Source organism: Pisolithus orientalis (assembly GCF_024613125.1).
Source record: "Pisolithus orientalis strain OTSU chromosome Unknown F5J12scaffold_73, whole genome shotgun sequence".
Lineage (NCBI taxonomy): Eukaryota > Fungi > Basidiomycota > Agaricomycetes > Boletales > Pisolithaceae > Pisolithus > Pisolithus orientalis.
Genome location: NW_026260854.1, coordinates 45,583 through 60,791, shown reverse-complemented (window position 1 = coordinate 60,791; position 15,209 = coordinate 45,583). Strand labels below are relative to the sequence as shown.

The window sequence follows — 15,209 nt, the reverse complement described above, 5'->3', positions numbered from 1 at the left end:
GGTGCCACCATCCCAACATATCCATCTGGTCTCACAATCACAAAGGTAACCGACTTGGAACTGATGCCAAACCTCTCGTAGGCACCACCTCCCTTTCTCCCAGTGACATCGGTATCATCGAGCAAGACTCTGAAGGTAAACATACATATAAGTCTTACACTCCAGTGAAATTATCTTAGAACTCACTTGGACCAATGAGGCCGAAAAACCAGAGGAACACGCAGGTAATTAAACTTCTCTTTCTTACCCGCCACGATGGTTATGAGGTCAAACATGGGCGAAGAAGTCCGGCCACCCATCGAATATTTCCGCAAGAGCCCAGTGGGCGAACTCAACTCGTCAGCCAGGGCATTGATTTCTACGACTCTGGATTCCTCCTCCATGGACCCGAGAAAAACGAGGATCTTAAACCGCGTATCGGCGGGTAACAAATCGTGAATGTCCACCGGTCGCGCATCTGCTGCATGGACGAAGACTTGAGGGAGCATGCGCTGCCCAACGAGGAGATTCTCTGCACAATACTGATGCTTGGCGTTAACGATCATAGAAGGACCGTAGTGTACGCTTGTGCCACACGCGAAACCACTGGCAGTCTCGATTGCCCTGTGGAAGAGGTACATAGGAACCTCGTTGGCTCAGGCAGCGTTCTACAGGAGGTCAATTTACGCACTTGAGGAACTCTTGATGGGATACGCCGTCTTCGTTATCTGAGGTCCTCGGCTTACCGGAGAACAACGCTGAAAGTCGTTTATCGAAGTCGATCAAGTCTATGGCGTACTTTCTCCTCTCTGACTCGTACTGCAAAGTCACGGTAAGCAGGAGGCCCGTGTACGTCGAGTGATTAATATGCATACAGTTCTTAGAATTGACGGATATGCCCACCCCCTGAGGACCTGAACAAGTTTCCACGCTGAGAAGCGACGATCAAAGCTGATCTTACGCAGAGGTAATTTGTAAACGCACCAAGGTTGTGAGTATCGTTCATGCTTGCATTCATCCCTTGGCCTTTGAATATGTAAGTAGCTGACAAGTCGACCTCACACACTGCTGCACGAACCTGCTTTAGGCGAATGTGTGTGACATGCATCTCCAGCAATGAACACACGATCTTCGACCGAAAATCTAGATGCTACGCGCTGCCCGACTATCCAACCCATCGTAAGGCACTGACTATCGATCGCGAGTGTCAGAGAACGGACTCAGGTACATTGTCCACCATTCTATGTCTGACAACGGAGATATGTAAAAGGGATGTAGCGTTTTTCTTGCAACCTTCGCGAGACTCAAAAACTTAACATGAGTTAGGGGGGAGCTCCATTCTCACCTCGAGAATTTTCTCAGGACTCGACTTGTCTTTGTTAACCCTTCCAGTTCCCGGATCCACGACATCCTTCTCCGACAGTTGAACGTACAACCGTACCTTGTCATTTTCACGTGGAATGGACATAAGTGAACCGTTTATGGAATGTATCACCGCTTTGTGTCGTATGTCCGGAAAATTGGTATCCGGGACCATGTCAACCACACCCCATACATCATCTATGCGATATTCTTTAGGCCATTTAATATGAGACGGGAACAGGAGCGAGCAGTTACTTGTCTGATCCCCATCCATGGTAATTCCGAATGCTTTTCGAACCCACGAATGTGCCCCTTCAATTCAAAGAACGCAATCATGTCTGCCATAGTGCACGGCGCAGTACCTATGAGAGTTGCTTACCATCTGTACCGACAACGTATTTAGCGTGGACAACCTCCAACTTGTCTGCATCGGTGGTTGCATCCAAGTGTGCGAGCGTTACCTGTAAATTTATAGTTTAAGTGTGGTCCTACTAGCGCATACACCTGGAATGTGAACCTTGACTGGGTACGAGGACAAGCTACGGAGCTGTTCTTGATCTCGCGAAAATTCAATGGCTAGCGGTTCAACGGGCCGGTCCACTCTTAAGTTGTGGTGTGCCATTGAGTCAATGAATGCACTTTCTACGGCACCTTGGTGTAACCCAATCTAGGGCCGCAGGAATTTACTAGACGCATCAATACACATCAGGTAGCACACCTTGAATGGGAAACGCGCAGTCGGTACCACATCAGAACCACGAGCCGTGAACTGCGAGGATGTCGTAAGCCCTCTCCCACCTGTGGTAGAAATAAGCGCCATTTACCTCAATCCCGCCAGTCTGATTCGGATTGTAGAAAGCCTATTTGACAGAGTCTAGACGGAGGACGCTCGGAGGGGAAGCTGCATGACGTACAACCATGTGCAATTGACTTCCCTCACGTAGCAGTCGTTCGGCAAGGCCGTAGCTCTGGAAGACCTTCGTGAATCCCAGTAGGTAGACCGGCGCAGCGTGAGCTCACTTGTAGAACCTCGATCGTCCTCGGTTGAATTCCATCTGCATGGCCAACAGATATCTTTGACGGCCTGGGTAACAGTTAGCGTATGTATATAATGGTGTAACTTGTAAACCATCTTTGAACCTAGACGTACATACCTTCGGTCAATGATCTTGACCTTGATGTCACCCGCAGCAGCGAGGGCATTGCCGCACATCAGACCAGCAGGACCAGCTCCAACAATAAGAACATCGACAAAGCTCTCGCGCGCCTGAAGCCGCATGGTGATAACACAAAGACAAAGGTCCGACATTCTACCGCCCAGGCATTTTACGTAGATCCTTAATAATTGATACTTGCAGATTGGGCGAACCGCATTGCGAACGCATGGTCAAATGGGTTTTGATGCGTCCTTACTGCTGACGAGGCCAGTGGCCCTGCATAATGCCAGGCATATCCCGTCAATGCATGGACATGTTAGTCTGGTCACCAGCTAGACATGTCTAGGAGGCAAGTCGTCGATAGAAGGCTTGGTAAAGTTGGGTGGGGAGGTATCAGGGCCGTCTATCTACATATTACTTCTGTCAGTCACCCTGGGCCGTATGCAGAAGGAATAGAGGTAGGTAAGGGGGAGGGAGAGTGCGGCGGTTTCGAGCCTGCGCAAGCTCTCATCAGGGGGCCCCATTGCTCCATTGCCCCATTGCCTCATCCGCCGCCTATCCTGAGCCAGTTAGGTGGCTACCCGTAGGACTAGCAACGATGGGAGTTGCCCTTAACCCAAAGTGGGCGACGACCCGTCCCAGGTCTGGTATACACTCGGGGGGGAGGGCAGCTCAGCCCGGAATAGCCGGTACGGAGCCTCCGTCGCCATGCCACGTGACCGCTCTTCAATCTGGATTCTCTGGCCCTCGGCAGCTCTGCTTGACCAACTTCATCCATCACGGGCTAATGGGACCAACGCCTGTCGTTAATTCTGGTACGTGGAGCGTGGGGTTTAATGATGAAGCTTCGGTGTCTTGTTCCGTCTTGAATGGGGTCCAGTCCCTCAGCTTCTCTTCCTTTCAAGAGGCACTCGCTATGCAATGTCCACCGGTGCCTGCCCTCTGGCTACTCTCCTTTTTTCACTTGGATCTCTTGCATACATCCCCAAACACTGTACCCTCGACGATATCGACGACGAGCCATCTGCCTGTCACTTTACACTGCGGACTCGAGTTGAAGTCATTTTTGTATTTCGAATCTCGCAAGCAGCTCTGCCAGTTCCACGGCGGTTCAGACCCAATGTAGTCGTCAACAGACTTCTAACAAGCGGACAACTTCCACGTTGTCACGATCGACCAGCTGGACGTTCTGAACCTCAGAGCTGAACGGTGATTTGTACGTCCTCATGATCCATGTTGCATACTCGTGTTGCCGTACCTGCACAGCCGTCGTGAGAGGCATATCACATTCACCCCTGAGCGTGTTCCTCCTCTCCCTCAGAAGCTTGCTGGGCCAGTCGCGTCCCTGTGACCTTCACGAAAGTCTTGCGAAATATACCCTCCCCGAAGCCGGTGCCATCGACGGCACTCCCAGACCCTCCGGTAGGGTCCTCATCAGCAGGTATGACTTTACTACCCAACAACCCTCCAAGTGCAGAGTCGCAACCACCTTCTCCTTCGCCGAGTCCTTCCCCCTTGCCAATGCAGAAGGGAAGGAGGACGGCACCTCCGAGCCCATCACGCCCTGGACTGGTGCAGCTATTGCATCCGTATCTCTCGCTTGCGTCCTCTACATCCTTGTATACGTCGTTTCTGAACGTACTTGTCTCAATACCTCATCCGCCCCGATCTTCGCATCGCCGCACATCCCACTCAGTCCCTCTTGTCGAGTACGATTCGTCGTTGCTCTCGCCACCGCTTTTCGCGCGTCTTTGCCTGCGTGCTCAGAGAGCATCACCTCATCGGCCAGAATGCGGGGTAGAATGGATGCGTTAGCTTGTCTGGAAGGTAGGGGAAGATTGGGATTGCGGAGCCGTGGCGTGGAGATAGACGCAGAAAGAGTAACTTCGACGGCGAGAGCAACCGACAGGATATAATTGTTACTCGCTCTGGGGGTGAGGAGATGCGGCTTGCGCCGACCATTTGTATTAAGGACGTGGGCTCGATGGGGGACGCCAAGGACGAGGGAACTGGGGAAGGGCAGAGCGCTCCCAATTCTTCGTATCTCTTCGTGAGCAACAAAGTACGGCCTGGACCAAACGATTATCAGCGCACCCGGGAACGACTCTCGCTCTCACCTGCGCGATTCACGCCGTTATTTTTACCCAGGACGACGCTCGCTGTTGAGCCTTCTGCGTCGGCGAGCAATTCGTCACTTGCCGCCATTTCGAAGGCAGTGTTGTTGGAGCTTCACCGGCCTCCACACCCATGGCCCACGGACGCAAACGACGGAGTACGCCTGAACGTGGTTTCCTCTGCGCAGTTTCATGGATCCAAAGGCCAATTCGGACGAGCGCCTGTCTTCGTGGAAATGGAGAGGTTTTATCGAGATTGGCATTGCCCGAATGTGAATGGCCCTTGCGACGTGTTATGATCTTCCCTACAATGTTTCTTACTGTTCGTATTCTATGCAGCTTTCCTATTCACTCCGCTTAGACCGGATACACGGGATGTATCCAAATTCTCTCCATCCATCCCATTGACTTTGGATTTCCTTAGACGCTTCTAATTGTAGTTTCTTACGCATTACCCTGCCAATATCGCATGTTAATTTCTCTTTTTCCTTCGCCGTTCGCCACGCTTACACACTTTACATATGATCTCTTGCAACCTCTAATATGACTAGTTTTGTCTTTCCCCACGACAAACTTAATCAAGGCAACCGAGCAGTATAGATTGAAGAATGTAATAGTGGTGTCGGCATGACTTTTCTGAATCAGAACGTGTACACTTCTTGTCGGAAAAAGCCGCCACCAATCGTACTTGGTTATCGATAGGCGCCTTGATAGCGATCAGCAACAGGAGTCCGCAACTCTGCGCCCTCTCCACTCGTCCGTACGCTTATTGCTTCTGCGACATTCCAAGAACTTCAGCTTTTCATTCAATTCATGGCTCCTGGATGCTTCAAGGCATTGTGGTGTATTCGGCGGCCGCCTTCTCCGGGCGGCGATGCAGCTGTTCCACAAGTTCCCTCTCCCGTTGGAGCAGATCAGCCCCCAGCCAGTACAGACATTCACGTCCCTGCACTGACTGAGGTTCTTGTCGAAGCCTCTGACTCTCCCTCAGTCAATATTGGGGGTGTTCGTGTTACCACAGCGGTCGAAAACACTCCGCCAGGTTCTCCTGCGGGCCCTAGCCCTAACAACGTGAACATTCCCGCTCCCGCCCCTGCTCAAGGTGGTTGCTCGCGTTTTTTATGGTGTACTTTAGTTTACTTAGTTGCTTGGCAAGGTTCTCCGTCAAACAGTACGGGTGGTCTTGCTCCTGCACTGATCGAGGCGCAACCCACGATTCCACGTTCTCCGGAAGAAAGTGTGGACACTCCTGTTCCCGTACACACAGAAGAAGTACCCACGGGTAAGCGTTGTACTTGTGAAGGGGACAAGCCTAAGAGCAGCAATGATCAGTGTCAGCCTCCGCACGCTCTAGGTTTCGCTTGAATCCTGCGAAAGCTAGAGAGCACATCGATCGCATCAAACGCTTTCGCATTCTCGTCATGGGAAGAGCCAATGCAGGTAAAACAACAATCTTGCAGAGGGTCTGTAATACTACGGATGAACCAGAAATTTTTAATGGAGAAGGGGGAAAGGTGTGTATGTTTCATTGTATATGTTTGAGATTAACAACGTGTCGGGCTGTATTCAGGTAGACGCTACTGTAGTGAAGGGTTCGCTAATGGTGAGGTGACTTGATGAATATTCTGCAGCAAATATTGAAGGGTTGAATGTATCCAGCGCGGCTACCACAACGTCGGGGATGAGCTGGTTTTTAAGAGTAATCCGCGCTTTGTATTCCATGACTCATGTGGATTTGAGGCCGGAAGTGAAGAGCAGTTTGACATGATGAAGGAATTTGTGATGGATCGTGCCAAGACAACCAAGCTTGATGAGAGAATTCATGCCATATGGTATGGACTCTGTCCGACACCCTAACCAAAGTGACATGGTTTCTGTGATGGATTTAGGTTTTGCATTCCTTTGAATGATAGCCACAGGATGATCACAGCTGCAGAAAAGAAGTTTTTTGATGAATGTGATACAGGACATGGTGTGTATATTGACTGTGCTCTGTTTGATGGTGTTAAATTTCAATGTTTCTGTCACAGTTCCTGTAATTGTCTTGCTAACAAAACAGATACCTTGGCCTTGGATGCTTTCCTGGAGCTCATTGATGATGGTTTGGATGAAGATGATGCAGTGGAAAAGGCTGCAGAGGTAGAAAGAAGGAACCTGAATGAGTGTCTTGTAAAGGTCAAGGGTTGGTTGAATGAGTTGAGGTTTCCACCACATGACTATCTGTCACTCACTGGTGAGTATCCTAACCATCACTCAAGAATGGCACAGTTTCAGAGAAAATGACTGCAGGAATGGACAAAGAGGGTGCTGAGTGTACACCCCTACTAACATGCACAGCAAATGCTTTAAGTGAGGAAGGACTGCAGCAGCTCCTCATATCATCACAGCAGTCAAACCTGGGACTGTGTTTGGAATTTGCAATAAGAAAGTGAGTGAGAAAGCAGAAGGATAAATATGTACTGATATGTGCAAGGACATTGAAGAAATGCATGAATACTTGGGTTGGCAAGATGGGACCAACAATCCTTTCATATATCCTCTCATGCTGGTTTCCATATGTAAGAAAATAGTGAGTGGTATGGATGATATGCTGATTTGAGAACAGAAAGTGTGTGAAATTGCAAAAAATCTGACTTAGTGGATACTGATATGACTATGGCTTGGGATTCATAGCATGTGAGTGGAGTCATAGCAGGTTGTGGCAGGATACTGACCATGTTCACCTGCACCCACTTGGACTTGCATTCATAGGATGTGAGTGGAGTGATGGCAGGTGGTGGAAGCATTCTGACCATGTTCACTCCCACCCTTTTGGACTTGTATTCACAGGAAGTGAGTGGAGTGATGGCAGGTGGTGGAAGCATTCTGACCATGTTCACTCCCACCCTTTTGGACTTGCATTCATAGGATGTGAGTAGGGTCATGGCTACCCATGAAAGCATTCTCATCATGGTTACACTGCCAATACAATATTGGGTTTCTAGTTTGTGAGCATAGTTATAGCAGATTTTAGCTAGATGTCTGCTCACTATTCCCCCTTTAAAATGATCCATGTTTGGTCATAGAATGTGACTCTCATTTAAGGTTATTGAACAGCTTGCTGATATTATATAGATGGTGAGTTCCATTGATGTATTTATGCCATATTCATATTTTACAATTTTTCAGGATGTAGGTGCACATTTTCATGGAGGTTTAATTTGACCCTTATTTCTCTATTTGCTTCTATCAGCATGTCAGTCATCATCATTCACAATTATGTCCCATGCTAACATACCTTGTCCAGAATGTGTGCATTTTTTTGGAATTCATATGATGGTTTACTGATAATGTTTGTAGTTGGTTTGTGGCCCTGTTCCTCATTGACATTACTTGATATGCTCCCATGACATATTTCTCAGGTGGTCAGTTTTGCCTCCCTTATTCTGCCATGAACAGATCACTTGATTTGACAACATCATAGCCTACTATTGACATTCCTCATCTTCTGTCCAAATGCCTCTCTTGGCCACATCACCACAGCATTCAATGCAATTTATTGCAGAACATGGCATTGGTAATTGATATCCTGTCATGATTTCACACCTATAGCCCACAATTGCAGGTTCTGTTCTTGTGTTTGAATATTTATACTTCTGGTTGCAGGCCAACAAATGCAATAGTGATTGGCAGACAGGCCTTAAGTTGGCTGTCACAACATATCAAACATCAGGTGTCCAAGCTACTGTTGCCAAACTTGTCACAGCAGCATTCCAGCAACATGGTGAAGATGCTGTGGGGTAATGGGAGCATAGGTGATTGCATCTCCCACCTGTTTGTCCTCTCAGCAAAGTTAATAAAAGCTTCATGGATGGGGTTCTAATGGAGGAGAGGGAGAAGGGGGGACATCTTCTGCTGGGTCTTGCAGTAAAAAGGCAAGATGCATGTCATACTCATCATGGATGTGATTGGGGAGGCTGGAGAAAAGCAGATTATACTGCAGCTGTTGCAATGTGGGGAGAATGATGGACAAGATTGGAATAAAGATGGTGCAGGGAGCAGGGAGGAAGGATCCATATGCTTCATCAAGTGGGGAGACTGAAACAACCACATAAGACCATTGTAGCTGAGTGCAGAACTGAGGCAACCAAAGAACATCCTTCTAGAAGTCATACTAACAAGGAGAACACACTGGCCAAACTGCATGGGATAGGACAGGGCTGACAATGATGGAATAAACCAGGGGGCTTCAGGACAGAAGCTGGTGGGAACACCTAGCAGATATACATAGCCACTGTCTCTGGCAAAGGAGACAAGAGAGATGATTGATGAAGAGGCAGCCATATCTGATGGACTTAGTGAAATGAGCATCTGATGGATGGAGTGCTGTAGAAATGCATAGGGTGTGAGGATCCTTTCCAAAATCAGAAGGCAGGATGGCATGGCCAAGTACTTTGAGCAAGTGTGAGAACAGAGTTGATATCTTTGGAAATGGTGGAGATATGACAAAAACTGGAATGCCATACACAGGCACTAAAAACTTTTGATGTGTGCTTAACTTGCTTCCTCTTTTCTCTCTAGCACTGATGACTCATTCTTGTGCAAAGGATGACTGCTCATGTCCAGCAGTCCTTCTATGCATGAGGGCTTTAGTCTTCATCTGCATTCATGGTGTGCAACTTGTTGACAAGTTATGCAGAGTCAACTGTAACCATGTCCACAACACCTTTGGTGTGTGACACTGCCTGGAAGTAAATCAGTGATCACCTCAGAGAAATGCTCATGCATACTGGTTCTCTATTTGGGATGCTGCTTGTGCACCTCTTCAATCCTATCTCTGTGTTAAGTACAGGTTTACACTTGGGTGACCAGGCTTCAAGACTGGGTGACCAAAGTCAAGGCCAGGAGACAGGGGCCAAGTCTGGTTGGACCAGAGTTAGGGCCAGAGGTCAGGGGTTAAGTCTGGAGGACCAGACTTAAGACTGGGAGCATGGGAATAAGACTGGGACTGTGGGAAACCAGCCAGTCATGGAGTGTGCACAGGGGGAAGCTGGTCCAGGGTTGGATCTACCTCCCTTGGTCTCAGCTTGTGTGCTGTACCCTTATGCAAGCCAGGGAGGGGTCCAGGACAGGGGCTGGGGATAGCTTAAGGCTCAGCCTTAGCTATAGAGTAGACTTGGAGAGTAGTATGGGGTTGAGGGTAATACTAGATTGATATTCTGACTGAGGTGCTATGAAGTATGCACATGGGTTAAATACATGAGGCCAGTCTGGGGTAATGAACATAGAGTGGGACTTGTTAATAAGCTATTAGTGAGATGATTAGCAAGGAGTGGACAGCCATGGAGGCTGTGCCAAGACTAATAGTTAAAGTCTGGGTGACTGGCATAACCAGAGTCAGACACAGGTTTGTACAGTAAGCAAAGATCAGCAAAGGGGACTAGACTAAACATAGTACAAACAGCTGGAGTTATGTCTGGGTGACCTGGACATGAAACTGGGAGGACTGGGGTGGAGCAGCACAAGGCTGGGAGGCCAGAATGGACCAGAGATAGGGGTAAATGACCAGACTTGAGTTATTCAGGCTGGAGTTGGGTTATCTAGGGCCAGAGTTGGGTTTTCTAGGCTGGACTAGGACCAGACCTGACTGGAGATAGGGGCTAGGGGTCTGGACTGGACTGGGATTGAGTCTGAGAGTCATGGATATGACACTCTGACACAAGCATGGCACCATGTAGCAAGGAGGTTTTTGACATGGGACAAAGTAAGTTGCAGAGAGAGAATGGACTTGACTCCTTCAGCATTGTTGTTTATCATGTTGGAGTGGTGGTTGGGGGAGCAGTGCCATGCTCAGGTGAGAGGGGTAATTTATATTGCATTGACAAAGGACAGTAACACAAAGGCTTCAAAGGTGTCTCCATTGCTGAATCAAGGTCAGGCTGAAATGTGCCAGTGAAAGGTATGATTGATGCCTCTGCCACTGGTATCATCATGTCCACATATCAAAGTCATGGGAAATTTTATGACAGATGGGATCAAAGCAGATGTGCTGTGGATCTGGCAACATGCCCTCTAAGAAACAAAGGACCAGCTTATAAGTAATGGGTCTAAGCAGCTGGCTCATGATTGGATGGAAGATTGATTACCTTGTACCACACCAATAATTTCCCACACCTGAGACAAGTTGGGATACAAGTCTGCAATGTCATTGGCATGAAAAAACTGCCTGGAAACCCAATCCAGTCATCAGAAGCCCTCTGATATCTGTCTGGCTTAGGCAATGAGAGATGGTGTTGCTCCATTGGAGTGGGACAGTAAGGATACAGTGTGCCAGCCTGGTGTGGGCAAGGAGGACATGTTCTGCATAATAAGCTGAAGGGGATCCCCAAGGTGGAGAGGGGATAATTGTGTAATGCACCTAGCTCTGTGACTGGATGAACTGATGACCCAGATGTGTTCAACTTGTAAAAGATAACACATTCCTTTTGACTTCAGATAACCTTCCTCATGCATTTCAGAGGCCATGATGATGGCTTAGAAGGAGACACCAGTGATGTGGCTGCTTGATTGGAATTGGAATCCTGCCAGAGTGGCAGTGAGTACAATGTCAGGAGGGGTGGGCATCCTATGATTTGAGGAATTGTTAACATGAAGGCAGTTGTCAGAGGGTGATACTGGTGACAAAGTCACCCAATTAAATTCAGAGTGGTAGTGGGTACAACATCAGGAGGAGCAAACACCCTATGATTTGAGGAGTCCATAACAGGAGAACAGTTGTTAGAGGTTATAGATGAGCATGAATGGGTCACATTGAAGTGGCATTTCATAGGCACCATATGCATGTTTGTTCTGCATTGGGAGCAATCTGAAGATAATGCTGGACCTGTGCTAGTATCATCCATGAATCCAGGACACTTTTCCCTATATGTGTTTCATAGTAAATGGCTCAACTTCAGACAGCTGAAAGACCTATGGCCACATGGCAATGTACTGGGCTCATTGATTAAGCACCTGGATGGCACAGGATGATGACAACATGCAGCAGAAGTGATGTAGCTTTATGATGGTGGTCAGTGCAAGATGCCTGTGCTAGCATGGAACCTACTTGGATATGCCCAGCCATGACAAATGTGGCTTGGGGCAGCAGTGGCAGATAGGAAAGGCTTCATGCAAGAATGGTGTGTCCTGTGAAGGAGGGGGTGAACACACATGAGTCTTTGAATGACTAGTGCCATGATGCTACCCTACATCATGCTCAAGATAGATGCCAGGAAGGGAAGGAATGTCTGCAAGGAGGGTAATGGGGTGGTGAGGTTCTGAAATTCTTTACCAGAAAGCATTGAGCCTATAGTAATATGAAGGAATGATGGTGGTGGTGAGCTACATAGGACTGTAAAAAAAGTATGGAGAAAATGCACACAGCTGAGCATCTTGCTTCCAACAAACTCCAGAGGCACAAAGGACCTTCAATTCAATGCACAAAGCCACTTGTAGTGCCCCTGACATGCCTTTTCCTGACTCCTTTCCATCTCTTTGCATCACATCCTTTGTGACTATATACCACTAAATGTCCATATATGGTCACAAATGGCAATCATTGCCAGATCACTCATCAGATAAGGTTGATCATATTGATTGAGTTTACCACCTCTGAAGGCTGTCCCTTCATCCTTGCCAGTGAGATCTATTAGGCCTAGCTCTCATGATTTTATCTTGCCTCCTGCCATCAGATTCAGTTCCAGGTGAGTAGCAGTTGTCATGATGCCAAGGTAAGTACTCCTTGCAGTATTTCATCAATTTACTGACTGGTAGACCTGCACATGGGCAAATGTCATTGCATTTGTTCAACACAAAACTCAAGGCTGCTTGTATGGTTTCCTGACAGCCACACATCATTGTCTTTGAGTTCTGCAGAATGCTGCCAAAGGTAACAAAGAATCTCATTGACTTTGGTTGTCACACAGAGGATGTTCAGTGCCACTCAGGCTTCTCATTCAGCCTTAAAAGGCAGTCAATTTTTGCTAACTTCTTGAAATTTCTTGCATTGGTCTTCAGTCTGTTTTTGCATACTTGTGATCATACCTTTATCCCTTGAGTATGACAGGTCATGAAGATCCTGCCAGAATGGATATCTGTGAAACAGTCCCTGTCTCCAACATGGATGTTTGTAAGCTGGCCCTCCTCTATATGGAAGCTTGTGAGCTGATTGCTGCAGCAAGTCACAGTGAGTCAGATATTAGCATGGATCTCAGCAAACAAATCCCCTCAGGAGAGCTTGCCATTGACAATCCTGACTTCACAACTGACCTGCTTCCTCAAACCAGTCCTGGAGCAGCTGATGGTTTACCAGCAGAATTTACCCCTACAGCTGTGGGTGGAGGGTTGCAGCATGCTACAGCAAAGGTAACTGCAGTGCCAGACTCATGGGAAATCCACTCATGCTTTTGGGTAGATTGTTGCACTGGTCCAGACTCACTTGATTTGTGTGTATTGTGGGCTGCTCTTTCCCTGGTGGTTCTTGTGAGTTTCATTGCTCTTTACATTGGTCAGGAACTGAGGATATTTGATTCAAGACTGCCAGATCGTGGCCATACCTTTTGTTTTGCTTGTGTTTGGGGACACCTCAGCCATTCCATCTGCTTCTGGTTGGCTCAACTTGGTTTCAACCCTCCTGATCCCAATGATGTCATGCCACATAATGTGGGTGGTTGCTTTAGCTATATTGGAAGTGTGCCTAGGTATGAGTGCCCTAGGCAGTTGATCCAATCTTTCTTCATCTAGTCTCCACAGTTGTGAGTCATGAAATCCAATGAGTGTCATGACCATGCATATATCCTAAGTCCTCACTAACTCTGCACCTTCTCTGCCAGTCATTCACTCACCTCATATCCCAAATGGTGCATGCTTTGCACAGAAAATAGTACCACACTTGCATCCTTCATCTTTGAGGTCATTCTATGCTGCTGGGGTCTGCTCACTGAAATTGTCATGGACAATGGTCCCATGTTCATCCAAGCCTTAGATGCCCTAGCCACACAATATCATATCTGTAACGTCCATATCTCTCCTTACAACTTTCAGGCTAATGGCATTGTAGAGCATTGCCACTATGATGTTCATGAGGCTATCATGAAGAGCTGCAAAAATGATGACTGCCACTGGCACACCATCATGCACTCTGTGTTCTGGGCCAAGCAGGTCACCATCTTGAAGTCCACAGGTCTATCCCCCTACTTCATGGTAGACAGTGTCAAACCACTGTTCCCATTCAACCTCACTGAGGCTACCTTCCTTTTGCCCCTATCCTGTGATGATGTGATGCTGCTTGCAAAAGACCCATGGTGGTCTTCTTGTCTACCCTGCCATGCATGGGTGCCTTTCCCTTGCCATGCCCATGGGTCTCAACCACCTCCATGATGTTGTCATCATCATTATCATTGTGAGTATGCTTAGATGGGCCAGCCTTTGGTGCCTTAGTTGATTGAACTGCACCTTGTTAACCTTGGACACATTGAAACAGGGTTGACACTCACCTACTGATGTGCCAGCCTGCACCTTCTTGCCCACCCCCTTGCTGGACATCTTGCAGCCCTGCTTCATCCTTGCACACCCATTGCACATCTTGCCACTTGGCCTGATGCATGGCATTCCCTTGATGGTGCACCATGTACAGGGCACTGCATGTAGTACTGACCCTGGGGGGATGGATGCCTTGGACCTCTCATCATTGTCACTTTCAGCAATTGCCTGTTGAGATTGCTGTGTGGTCACAGTGTCAGTCAGACTACATGATGCACTTGCAGTGACTTACCTTGTGAGTTGGTTGCAGGACCTCCACATGGGACATCTTCACTGCACTGTCATCACCAAGCTCCACTGCAGCCTCCTCCCCCATCTGAACATCCTGCTTAGCCTTTGCACATGCTTTGGCTTCCTCTGCAGTCCACTGTTTGTAGAGATTATCAGCCTCAGCCAGCACAGGAGCATCTTCTGCATTGACCTGCATGGAGACCCCAAGCACCTTCCCTTGCTCAACCAATGGCATCAATACCACCTGAAGCACACTTGTCAATATCACATGACCACATCACCAAGTGAAACACTTACTGTCTTCTCCTCACAGTGCCTTAGCCAGGTTGTCTTCTCCTCCTGCATATCCTCCCAGTCATTGGGCACACATTTTGCCTCTTCCATGAGCCCTGCCAATGCAACCATGATCTGCTCTTTCAAGGAAGCCTTCTCTGCCTCTGCAGGGTCTGGGTTGGTGCATGTATGAGCTGGGAGAGTTGGGGGACACAGTTCGCAAACATGATTAGAGCAATAGAGGGGATTGATGATGAGGGGGAAAGGATTAAAATTATGTGAAAGTTTGAGCTGTGCACTAACAATTATATACTTAGCAACCATGAGGTGCTTATGTCATCAGTCTGGATGCCTTTACATGGCATTCAGCAGTCTTCTCATGTTCCTTGGCACCATGCTCCCTTTGCTTCTACATGGAATCCTCTGGTGTTCTTGACTCCTCAGCACCACACCTTCACCATCACCATGCAGCAAAGTTATTTACATCCTCTGCACCATATGGCTGACTGGGGATGGTCAGCATCTAAGTCCCCTG

The 15,209-nt window shown here is 47.9% G+C and overlaps 3 protein-coding genes across 3 annotated transcripts; 2 read left to right on the top strand and 1 right to left on the bottom strand.

The window, feature by feature from the left end:
- Positions 1 to 3,159: 3,159 nt before the first annotated feature.
- F5J12DRAFT_930083 (uncharacterized protein) lies at positions 3,160 to 4,703 on the bottom strand (the record flags this gene model as incomplete). The annotated part of the gene is made up of 5 exons (XM_051749529.1): positions 3,160 to 3,590; positions 3,637 to 3,756; positions 3,851 to 4,114; positions 4,141 to 4,544; positions 4,616 to 4,703. The coding sequence occupies 5 exons, from the start codon at positions 4,701 to 4,703 to the stop codon at positions 3,459 to 3,461; spliced, it is 1,008 nt and encodes a 335-aa protein (XP_051594785.1). The 3' UTR covers positions 3,160 to 3,458.
- Positions 4,704 to 5,255: 552 nt separating this feature from the next.
- On the top strand, positions 5,256 to 6,101 carry F5J12DRAFT_528999 (uncharacterized protein). Its single transcript, XM_051739899.1, has 2 exons — positions 5,256 to 5,714; positions 5,769 to 6,101. Exons 1-2 carry the CDS (start codon positions 5,426 to 5,428, stop codon positions 5,975 to 5,977), a joined length of 498 nt encoding a protein of 165 aa, XP_051594784.1. The 5' UTR covers positions 5,256 to 5,425; the 3' UTR covers positions 5,978 to 6,101.
- F5J12DRAFT_748346 (uncharacterized protein) lies at positions 5,537 to 7,170 on the top strand. The gene is made up of 8 exons (XM_051742096.1): positions 5,537 to 5,714; positions 5,769 to 5,894; positions 5,945 to 6,126; positions 6,183 to 6,215; positions 6,272 to 6,444; positions 6,502 to 6,584; positions 6,643 to 7,040; positions 7,086 to 7,170. Exons 3-7 carry the CDS (start codon positions 6,034 to 6,036, stop codon positions 6,753 to 6,755), a joined length of 495 nt encoding a protein of 164 aa, XP_051594783.1. The 5' UTR covers positions 5,537 to 5,714; positions 5,769 to 5,894; positions 5,945 to 6,033; the 3' UTR covers positions 6,756 to 7,040; positions 7,086 to 7,170.
- Positions 7,171 to 15,209: the final 8,039 nt, after the last annotated feature.

Excerpts from the sequence above, each read along its gene's own strand:
- F5J12DRAFT_528999 (XM_051739899.1), top strand. The coding sequence starts at position 5,426 with ATGGCTCCTGGATGCTTCAAGGCATTGTGGTGTATTCGGCGGCCGCCT. Across the intron at positions 5,715-5,768 it reads CGCTCCCGCCCCTGCTCAAG|GTTCTCCGTCAAACAGTACG; the intron begins GTGGTTGCTCGC and ends TTGCTTGGCAAG.
- F5J12DRAFT_748346 (XM_051742096.1), top strand. The coding sequence starts at position 6,034 with ATGGGAAGAGCCAATGCAGGTAAAACAACAATCTTGCAGAGGGTCTGT. Across the intron at positions 6,216-6,271 it reads TAGTGAAGGGTTCGCTAATG|CGCGGCTACCACAACGTCGG; the intron begins GTGAGGTGACTT and ends GAATGTATCCAG. Across the intron at positions 6,445-6,501 it reads GAGAGAATTCATGCCATATG|GTTTTGCATTCCTTTGAATG; the intron begins GTATGGACTCTG and ends TGATGGATTTAG.